Here is an 11016-nt window from a genome sequence, read left to right as displayed (position 1 = left end):
GCCACAGAAGGCTCCCCTGTCTTCAGATTTTATTGCTTTGTGCTGCCACCTGGCTGATCACTGAGCCGCAGGCTCCTCCTGCAGAGAAAGAAAGACAAGACCGAACATTTACACTGGAAGGTCTTCAAACCAAATTTCCTGTTAGGAACCTTGCCCAAGGCCACGGACAATCCAGTCCAGCCTCGTGTCTCAAGAGTTGCTGTCATCCATAAGGGGGGAAACAGATACTAATTCTGAAGGCTAGGCTTAAAGGTCAGGTGTTCACTCATCAGTGGAAAACTGTATATAGTTAAGACTGGTTCTGTTTCAAACCCACCACGTTTTCTTTTTTAGGTCTATGAACACTTTCTACTGGAATCCTCAGTAAGATGTTCCATATTCACCTTCATGGTCCCTGAGTAAGAGAATCCCTTCATGTCTGCAAAAATCACCTTTGCTTCCAAGGATGTCAAGGTCAAAGAAAAAAGGAAAAGGTTTGTGGTAAGTGACTTAAGCTAGACAAGCCATGCTATAAGAAGGTCTCACCAACATTCCTGCATCCCATCACCCAGGAGAGAATACACACAGCTCACGTTTACTAAGGGCACGCTCTGCCTTAAACAGCATGCTTAGGGATTTACGAGTACATAAGCAATAAACAATGGTCCCTGGAACAAGATGTAGAAGGAGGCAGTGGATCTATCCCAGACTGAGAGAGCCTGTGGAGCAAGGGGTAAACTCTCTGGAGAGGAAGCACATGATGGGTGTCAAGGTAGGTTCCAACTAACAGACTGGCCTATGAAACCACTTCCAGAAAACCAGAGAGAGACAGGGAGCATCTTAAAAGTGAGGTTAGAGGTGTTGCAAGGTTCAAATAGAAGCTCTAGGTCACTGATATTACTTGCCTTCACCGCACCCACTGACCAGAAAACTGTAACATTTAGATTACATGTACAACATCATCTTTACTTTTTTCAAGGGAGCTGAGTGATTATTCCACTCTTACTATAGAAAGCTAAAATGCTGAGTGCTTATGAAATCCTGTGATACTCATCAAGACGCAGCTATGATACAAAGAAGACAGCGCATTTGTTGCCATTAGTACTGACATTAAACATACACAATTGTGCCCAAAGCTCCAAGAGAGGTTGGTGACACTAATATAAAGAAGTCTTTACCTTGCCCTTCAGGGCTTATAATCTAGTTGGGAAAGAACAAGAGGATGTCCCAGAGGCTATGACATGATTACCGTTGAGTCTTTCATTTGACTTGATTACTGTTATCTGGATGAATCAGCAGTGGGGACCATGCTAGTCGTAATGACATATGGCTGCATGATAGAAAATTTTGATAACAAAAATGATAAATATTTATCTTCTACTCACATATATTAGATAGTGAGCTCCTTGACCTTCTGGCTCCTCCCATCTTTCTGCTCCACTATGTCCAGCATGAAGCTTCTATCTGAAATATGCTCTAATGGTCCAAGATGCTGAAAATGCCTCTCTTTCTTGAGGAGCCTTCCCTCCACTTGCTACTTTAAATATATGTGATTCCAGGGATATATCTATAATCCTGTTTTTTCTCTACACTCCACAGCCCCAAGCTTATCCATCCTAAGACTAATGCTACCATGTTGCATAAGTTCCAAATTTCTCCCTTCACTTCTCACCTGTCTACTCAACTTTAGAATCACATTTTCATCACAGGACATCAGCAGAATCCTTTGAGGTTAAGGATTAAAATACAGTACATCAAGGTTGTCTGGCTGGCTCCACTGGTAGAGCACATGACTCTTGATTTCAGGGTCCTGAGTTCAAGTCCACATTGGGGATAGAGTTTACTTAAAATAAATAAATAAATAAACGTGGGACACCTGGGTGACTTAGTCAGTTAAGAGTCTGACTCTTGGTGCCATATCAGGCCTTGGTCTCTGGGTCGTGAGTACAAGCTCCACATTACTTACTACTTTTAAAAATATAAATAAATAAATAATGAAAATAAAATGCAACACATCCAAATATGACATAAACTGCACCTCTGCAAGCAAAAGTTGGTCCTGCTTTTCAGTTCCCTGACTCTGCTTTGTTATGACTACCACTCCTTCCCTCAAACAAGCAACCATGCAGTCATCCATGTGTTTGATGTCCTCCCTCTCTTTCATGCCCTTCCCCTGCAGCACGCCTGGGCACACACACCCCTCCCCCAATTGGTCTTACTCATTGCCTCTTTCAAATTCTCTCAAATATTTCCACTTTCCGATCCTCCTGTCTCCTCTCCAGATCTCAGGTGGTCACTATCCATCAGTTGAACTAATCTTTTCTTTGCTTGTTTCCCTAGTCTTGTTCATTCAAGAATTTAATAAATTGTTCATTTGCAAGCCACCTCTGCTGGATCCTGCTCTAGCCTCTCTCTGTTCCCATCTATAGACCCTCCTACTGCTCCCAGTTATATTTCCTAAGCCCCCTTGCTTAAAAATCTCTGGATAGGATCAAGTATAAACCTTTAGCATGGCCCTTGGTGGCTTAGCCTCCACTTCCGCTCACACCCGTGTTTAGGCACTTCTTCCCATCCCCCACCCCACCAGGCACACTCCACTCTGGCTCCCAGGAGCCCTCACCATGATCAGACCAGGTGTTCTCCTGCCCCTCTGATCAAGTGAACAGGCTGCTCTCTCCTGGGGGGAGTTGTCTGAGCCACTACAGGCCTGGTTACGTGAGCAGTCCCTCTCTTAAAATAAGAATTTCCACTCCATTGGCTCAACCCAGAAAAAGCAGAAGTGGTCATTGATAATTCCGGGGCAGGTACGACATTGTTTCTTTTTCTAATCAACCCCATCTCCTGTATACCGTGAAAAGCCCTGGATGATAAACCCTAGCCTTGAGCTACCAAGAGGTTCATCCAAGTCCTGTAGAACAGGACACTGCAACTGTCTTGAATGGGACCATCTAGACCCTATGAAGAAACGTGAGAAACTCCTGAGGAAGGCTGGGTACCTCCAGATCTGCCATTCACTTCAACACACTGAGCTCCTGTGATGATTCAGGCACTGGGGAAGGTGTGGAGGCTACAAGAGAGGCAGACAATTCCTGCAGGTTAAGTTACCCCACACCTTGCCCCTAAGTGCCTAGTGTATTAAGCAGGCAAACGAGAAAGTCCTCTTACCCATGCTACTTCCGGAGTCATGCATGGGATTCATTTATTTATTCAGCAAATATACACTGAGCACCTACTATGTGCCAGGAACTTTTCTGAGGTGGATACAGTCATGCACAAGATAGACAAATAGGGTGATCCTCGATGGAGCATATGTTTCAGTGGGGTGAGAGGGAGGCAGGGACAGAAAAACAAGTAAAAGACACAGAAAGATAGAAGGTATTTGTAAAGCAAGGAACTGGAGTGGGGGACGCGGTGAAAAAGGAGTCATATTTTTTAATAGGGTGGTTGACCTCCATGAGAAGAAAAGTGACATTTGAAGATGTAAAGGAACAAGGATTCCCCACCCTCCTCCCAATTTCTGCAGTTTTTGCAGAGATCTATTCGCTGCAAATATTTTAGAGATACATTTCCAGGAGAAAAATGGCGTGCTCTCTCTACCAACAGGAAAGGAGGCAGTGTGAAAGAGAAAAGAGCGGGACAACAGAAATCATTCCATGTTGAACTGTCCCTGATGGACACTTGAAAACCAGCTCCGGGGGCAGAGCAAGGCCCACCAGGCCGAGGGGCTCCCCGGGGCCCCTCTCTCGGGTTGTCAGGCTAATCCAGCCGCCTCCTCCCACCCTGCCAGCCCAAGGGGGCCGTTAACTCTGTGAGTAAAGTTCAAACCCAGCTGAAGCCAGACCCGGAAGGGGCTTCGACCGGGACAGCAGCGCGGCAGCCAGGGCGTCCCCGGGAACCGGTCCCCCGGGATGCGAGGGCAGAGGCCGGAAGCCAAGCGGCCAGCCGAGGCCGACGGGCTGGGCGGCGGAGCTGAGAGGCACTGAGCACCTAGCCGAGCTCGCTCCCCTAGCGGGGCCGCACGTTTTCCCGGCCGCCCGGTGCGCCTCCGCTGCGGCCCGGCATTCTCCGTGGGCACAGTACTTTCCCGAAATCCCCCAACTCCTGGGGGCGCGCCGCGCTGCCCGGGACCGCCAAGCAGGAGCCCCCGTTCCGCCTGCCGCCCGCCGCCCTCCGGGTTTAGCGACGGCGGATTAAGTGTGCGTCCTTTCCAGGCCTCCCGAAAACCCTCTCAGGGATGCTATTTTGCTTGGGCCCGGGTCTCTCCCGCGCCGAGTTGCACAACAAACCATTTAAACATTTCAGCACAAAACCCGATCCATTGTGGGCCGCACATTAAAAAGTGTTATTCGCTTTGAAGTTTTTGTCTAATGGCTCTAAACTGAAAGAAAATGTTTTCCTATTACTTAATTCAATCATAGCGAAGAGACTTGGTAAAAAGCCCACGGATTTTGCCCCAAAGTGTGACAGAGTTCTCTTTGTGTTTGCTTATCCTCCGCTGTCACACACTTTAATTCGCCTCTCTTTATCTGGCATTCAAAACTTTCTTCAATGACATTCAATAAGGTCCAGAGGCTGGAGGGGAAAGAAAAAAAAAAAAAAAAAACTGGTTATTTTTTCCCCCTAGATATTCTTTCCCAGTAGCTTTGGCCTTGCTCGCATTCAGGGGCTCTTAACTCCTTCCTCCCCGGGTGCGGGCTACGGTTCCCAAGAGAGTTCCGCACCCACCCTTCGCTGGCTCCAGGCTCCGGGGTGCAGTTTCACCCCCGCAGAGTCCCGCCCGCACTCCTCTCCCACCCGCCACTCCTCCGGAGGTGGCGTGGTGCCTCTACGGCCCTGGTCTCGGCTCTCGGCTCACTCTCAGCGGTCCTGGCCAGCCCAAACTACCCAGAGAGCAATTAGAACGGGCTTTAGGCTGCACTGCTGCACTCGGCTAGTTTGCAAGCATCACCCTTAGGCAGGGAGCCTTGGAGAGGAGACTCTGGCCTGGGGACAGCATCGTTCTCCTGCCACCACGCCCCTCCCCATGCCAAACAATTAAGGAAGCATTAAGCCCTACTCCTCCTGCTAAATGACATGCCCTTCATCTAGGTTATTTTCTCCACTGCCCCTCCTTACGGAATCAGTTGTTTTCTCTCCAACAAATTCTCCTTCCTTTTTAATCAGTTATAATTTGTTGCTATTGTTATTGTAAAGATGTCCCCCATGATGAAAAACCATGTAAATGCTTCAATTTGGGGCAGTCTTTCTCGGGAGCTCCGGAGTAAGAGTTTCAGAGTCCCCCCCCCACACACACACACACTCCGAAAAGCTTCCCCCTTCATTCTCACAATTCCATTCAGCGCTCAGAGCAGGTGACTGCAGCGATCCGGTTCCAATAAAATCGAAAGTAAACGTCTTCGGTGAAAAGTCGGGGGCTGTAAATTCGAAATATTTATGCTAATTTCCCATTGTACGGAAAAAGTTCCTGGCCGAAGCAGCTTTGAGCCCGGGGACCTTTTAAAAGGCCGAAGCTGTGTACACTGAGCCAGGCGTTTGAAGTTGTTTAACCATTGTGTGACCAGAAAGAAGAGAGCGACGCGGCAGGAAAAGGTCTTGGGGACAGGGGAGGTCGGCCGGGTTGGGAGAAGGCACCAGAAGCTGGGAATAGAACTGCCCTTCGCCGTCCTCCCGTGGTGCAGACTTCTGGAAGGCAGTGATTTTCAAACGCAGCGGCGAGTCCCACCGGAAAGATCTGTGCCCCGCAGAGCACCTACACTCGCCTCTTCTAGTGAGGTGCTCTCTTCGCTGTGTAGACTTTCATTCCCCATTCCTTGTCTCTGCCCACGACTCTCAGAGGCTGGTCTCCACTTAACATCCACAGCTCTGTCGTTTAAAGGAAAAGTCTGGCTGACTAACATGTACCGAACAAAGACTGGGCGCTCAGGGCAGCATCAAAGTTAAGACTTTTGGAGAAACTTAAAACAGAAAGACCGCGTTGGGGCTAGTGGTGCATAAGAAATACTGAACTCTTTTCCCCTCTCCCTAGCAGCGCTGCCCCGCTGCAGGAGCCCGGGTCCTCCCATACAGAAAGAGGGGAAGGGATTCCACAGGTGGAAATCCGAGACCCGCTGTAGGGACACCTACGGGGTGCCCCACGCAGAACTGAGCAAACTGAGTCGAGGAAGAATGATCTTGGGGAGCAGGGGTAGATGAGAGAAGGAAGGGGCCGGGGACCGAGTGCACACAGAGACGAGGTGTGCGCCCATGGGAATCCGAGCAAGCGAGGCAGCGGGGGTACAAAATCAATAAGATAAACCAGCCGATCGCCAATGCAAAGCCAAAGGGGAGTAAGGAATAAAGAGAAAGAAAAGAATATTAAATCGCAGGAGAATGAGAAAATAAACCCGCAAAAGGGAGAGGAGGGGGCGAGGGCGCCTGTTACGGCGTGGGTGGGGTTGACAAGAATAGAGTACATTATGCAGTTCATTTAGTTAACAAGTGAAATAATGAGGAAGCGTGCAGAGTGAATGCCAAGAGAAAAGGCACAAAAACCCTATTGAGAGGCCCCGGCCGCTCCTGGCGTAGCCCATCACATGGCAATAGTCCTATTTAAGCGGCGCCGCCGGCGCCTTTCAGCACCACTAGCGCTGGCCAGCACCCCGAGCTCCTCCCGCGGCTCCCGCGGCAGCAGCGACAGCAGCGGCAGCCTCAACCTCTGCGGCGCCTTTAGCCTCCCGCAAACAGGCAACAGCGCGCGGCCGCGGCCGGGTGAAGGGCGTGGAGAGCCCCGAAGTTCGCGGGGCGCAGGGAGACGGCTGGCGGCGGGGCGACCGCGCACCGGGGCCATGCCGCGCTCCTTCCTGGTGGACTCGCTGGTGCTGCGCGAGGCAGGCGAGAAGAAGGCCCCGGAGGGTAGCCCGCCGCCGCTCTTTCCCTACGCCGTGCCCCCGCCGCACGCACTGCACGGCCTCTCGCCCGGCGCCTGCCACGCGCGCAAGGCCGGGCTGCTGTGCGTGTGCCCACTTTGCGTCACCGCCTCGCAGCTGCACGGGCCCCCCGGGCCGCCCGCGCTGCCTCTGCTCAAGGCATCCTTCCCGCCCTTCGGCTCGCAGTACTGCCACGCGCCCCTAGGCCGCCAGCACTCGGCCGTGTCGCCCGGGGTCGCTCACGGCCCCGCTGCCGCCGCTGCCGCCGCCGCGCTCTACCAGACTTCCTATCCGCTGCCCGACCCCAGGCAGTTCCACTGCATCTCCGTGGGTAAGACGAATCGCTGCGCAGTGGGACGGGGTAATGAGATGAGAGTTCTCGAGCCGGGTATGGGGTGGGGGGTGAGGGTCCTTGGCCGTCCTGGGGACGATGAAAGTCATGCTGGGACCCTGAAGGGAGCAGGGTGGTGTGGCCAGGGAGGGCTAGGAACAGGACGCCGGAGGAAGGGTGAGAGGAGGGTGTCCAGGTCTCGGAGGGGACGCGCAGACGCGACCGAGGGCTGAGGTTCAGGACACTCCATAAAGTAGTGCCAGGGTTGCGTGGCTCTGGGAGTATCTGGGTCCCGCGCCTTAGCAAGGAGGAGCCCGCGGTAAAGCTGCTGTGCGTCTCGTTTGGGGCAAAAAGGTGCGTGAAATACCGAAGTCCCGGGGTTCTACTCGCCACGTACCAGAGGATAGGGCCCACAGCGCAGGAGTCTGATCGCTTCCCTCTCTGCACCCCACCCCCTCCAGACAGCAGCTCCAACCAGCTGCCCAGCAGCAAGAGGATGCGCACCGCGTTCACCAGCACGCAGCTGCTAGAGCTGGAGCGCGAGTTCGCCTCTAACATGTACCTGTCCCGCCTACGCCGCATTGAGATCGCCACCTACCTGAATCTGTCCGAGAAGCAGGTGAAGATCTGGTTCCAGAACCGCCGGGTGAAGCACAAGAAGGAGGGCAAAGGCAGCAACCACCGGGGCGGCGGGAGCGCGGGCGCCGGCAGTGGTGCACCGCAAAGCTGCAAATGCGCGTCGCTCTCCTCAGCCAAGTGCTCCGAGGATGACGACGAATTGCCCATGTCTCCGTCTTCTTCGGGGAAAGATGACCGGGATCTCACGGTCACTCCTTAGGCGCACACCTCCCCAGGTCGCCCATCCCAGACCCTTCCTGCCGTCTCAAAGACTGGTCTCGGGAGGAAGCACCGGTTCCCAGGCACCCGCTGCCAAAACCGCGGCCACGCACGGGCTTGGCAAGGGTTTGCGGAGGTCCCCGGCCCTGGGCAGCGCCAAGGGCTTGGCAGAGACCTGATGCTAGTATTCCCACTCCGGGGCCCGCAGCCGTCCAAAGCGAACTCCAAGCTGTGAATCCTGCAAGCGCTGGAGTCCTTCTCAGCCATGCAGCACAGCGGCCCTGGAGGGCACGCCGGCCAACCCCGCGCCTTGATGGCAGCTGGCGCCTCCTCGCCCGACCTCTCTGGACTGGCTCAGGCTTTCTCGCGTCCTCTACTCCCCTCCACCCTGGGTCAAGCTGGGCTCTAACCCCTCGGACGCCCGCTCGCTACCTTTTTTTTTTTCTTTTTTTTTAAGCTTCTTTCTCTTCTTTTCCCCTACTTCTTCACTGCGTTCGTTTATCCTCCTCCCCCCACCACATACACACACATTTACGAAGTCTCGTTATTTTCTTTTCCTTTCCGTCCCCTCCTCGAGGTCCACTGAGCCCATTTGTCCTTCAGTCAGGCCTTGCTGCCCCTGCAACTCCTCTCCCACGAGAGAAATCGTCGCCCGAGATATCCGTGTCGGGGAAACCGACTCACTTTGTTTCGGAGACACTTTGCATTTCCCTAAAATAAGACCCCGGCTCTCGGCCCCTGGCGATCCCTCTCTTCCCCAGACCCCAGACCCCGACCCCGCCCTGGTCTAGCTTGTCATTGTACGGTCTCTGTAATACCAGAAGATATTTATTTATTTATTTATGTACAAAATTTTAAATAAACTTTTTTTGTTTCTTAGAAATCCACGTGGCTCTGGACCCCAGCGTCGGCTCAGGACTGGGCAGGCGCCCACCTGGGTTTCGGCTTCCTGCTGGGGCAGGGCGGGGATGGGATGGCAAGTCTGCGCTCCTCCACACTCCGCTCCCCAACTTGCTGCTCCGCCAGCCCCTGTCTGCACCCTCCGCCCCGCGAGGACTCTGCCTTCAGTGCCCGACTGGCCCCGTGCGCTCCCTAGTTTCCGGCCGAGCTCCGGCCAGGTACAGAGAGCCGAGTCGGAAGGAAAGGAAGGAAAGCTCCTCACGCGGTGGCACTGGTCCAGGCCCCCGCTGCGCCCTCTTCCCGCCCGGGATCTCGCCTCACCAGCAGCCCGGCGGCCGAGTTTGGTTGTCCCACCGCCACCCCTAAGGGCAGCGGCTAACTCCCTCGAGAGAGCCAGACTGCTAAGTCCTTTGCTGCGCTCTGACTTTGTGTGTATGTTTGTTTAAATCTACCGTATTTGCTAGGGATAACTTCCCAGCAAGAGTGTGAGGCCTTCTATGGACCGGCCCCCTCGGCTAGCTTGGAGGCAAATTCTATGGCTGATGCAGGGATTCTGAGGACCCGGAGCCATCCGGCGCCACGGTCCCCACCAGGGGCCCTGTGTTACAGGCGCCCATGCCTCCGGGACCTGTGTTCTCACTCATTCTGGTAACACCCCCCACAGCCCACTACGACTGAGAATACACACCCCAATTCTCCTTGGGGGAGACATGCGGGGTTTTCACTCGTTCTGTGGACGAGGTGAAGGGAGTACTGGGGCCTCCGTCCAGGTGGAGAGCGCACAACCGGGAAAGTGGGGTATTTCTGCTGCTCAGGAAACTGGATCCGAGAGACAGAGGATCTGGGTTCTCAGGGCCTCCAGAAACCTCCCTTTACTCCTCCTGGGAACCTGGGCCACTTCTTTTCCTGCCAGACCTCTCTGCCAACCGCCTCCCCCTCACACACACACACACAGCCAGAGTAACCCCAGACTTCCAGTGTCCAGGCAAAGCAAACGTATGCCTCTTTCATGAAAGGCGCTCCAGTGGGGCTGCTCTGAACAGACGGGTTTATTTCTAAAATGGTCTTTTCCTTCAGTCAGGCTGAGCCGTAAATGCTCTCTCCAGCTCTCCTAGAAGAAAGGCGGGTGTGATCTGACTTCCCATCATGGGCTGTTTCTGGTTCTTCCTGAAGCAAGACTCCTGGCTTGTGCGGGAGACAGAGGAGAGTCGATCTAACCTGCCTCTCTGCACCCTTGCTGGGTCCCCATTTTCACCTCCGACTCCAGGAGAGGGGCATTGTACCAATATAAAGGAAGCTAGGGTGCTTTGAGGAGTACTGTGAATCAAATCCCAACTAATGTTTTATTATCAGTGATTCTGATGCTTCCTCAGTTTTTCGGCTGACCTGCTACTCTAAGAACACTTGGGTGAGTGAAGTCTTGTGTCCTTTAGCTAAGGCAAACCACCTTTGAGGTTTGTGTCGTCGTGTCCCCCCCCTCTCCCCACCACGGCCCCTAGCACTGCCCTCAGGAAACAGGTCCACGGTGAATGCGAAGTGCAGAGGGCTCACTTTGAACCAGCTCCTTCCCCAGATACAGAAGGGAGTAGTCAGGTGCCCCAGGACAGGCTTTCTCCAGCTTTCAGTGACGGACCTCTCCACCAGAAGGCCTTTTTGGAGATGGGCCTGCTAGGACCCTGGCTTGGGGACGGGTGGGGGCCATAGAGGAAGAAGGGAATGGAGCTTGGAGGAATGTGATGAGGATGGACACTGCCCTTCTGCCCAACCTCAGGCATGCTCCTCAGCCCAAATGCTTCTGATTTGTCACCCTATGCAGAAGTCCCTCCAGTTCCCAGCTGCTCGTAAAAGCTTGCAAAGCCACTGCTGCTGGCCGGGTCCAAGTGGGTCCAGTTCTCGTAGGAGTAGGAGCATGCCTTTCTTCCTCTCAGCTTTCCCTACCCAAGGCTTTATTTCCTTGTCCTGCTCCCAGAAGAGCATCCTTGGTGCTTTCTCATGGGCTGTCCTGGAGAGCATTGGCGGAAATGCAGCCTCCTTGTGGCAGCCGCAGTGGTTACCAAGGCAGTG

The 11016-nt window shown here is 53.6% G+C and overlaps 1 protein-coding gene and 1 long non-coding RNA gene across 2 annotated transcripts in view; one reads left to right on the top strand and one right to left on the bottom strand.

The window, feature by feature from the left end:
* Positions 1–3135: 3135 nt before the first annotated feature.
* Positions 3136–11016, bottom strand: part of LOC131813759 (uncharacterized) — a 125026-nt gene continuing 117145 nt past the window's right edge. Inside the window, exon 2 of the long non-coding RNA XR_009346953.1 lies at positions 3136–4551. This is a non-coding gene — a long non-coding RNA (uncharacterized LOC131813759). The remainder of the gene's footprint in view (positions 4552–11016) is intronic.
* Positions 6638–8804, top strand: GSX1 (GS homeobox 1). Its single transcript, XM_059144223.1, has 2 exons — positions 6638–7215; positions 7677–8804. The coding sequence occupies exons 1-2, from the start codon at positions 6804–6806 to the stop codon at positions 8051–8053; spliced, it is 789 nt and encodes a 262-aa protein (XP_059000206.1). The 5' UTR covers positions 6638–6803; the 3' UTR covers positions 8054–8804.

The sequence above is a fragment of the Mustela lutreola genome, chromosome 13 (genome assembly GCF_030435805.1).
Source record: "Mustela lutreola isolate mMusLut2 chromosome 13, mMusLut2.pri, whole genome shotgun sequence".
Taxonomy (NCBI): Eukaryota; Metazoa; Chordata; class Mammalia; order Carnivora; family Mustelidae; genus Mustela; species Mustela lutreola.
The sequence above is the reverse complement of the archived record's forward strand: the minus strand, read 5'-3'. Positions and strand labels throughout refer to the sequence as shown.

Bases quoted from the DNA above. Each gene is read 5' to 3' on its own strand.
- GSX1 (XM_059144223.1), top strand. From the start codon at position 6,804: ATGCCGCGCTCCTTCCTGGTGGACTCGCTGGTGCTGCGCGAGGCAGGC. The intron at 7,216-7,676 runs GTAAGACGAATC...CACCCCCTCCAG, and splicing joins GTTCCACTGCATCTCCGTGG to ACAGCAGCTCCAACCAGCTG.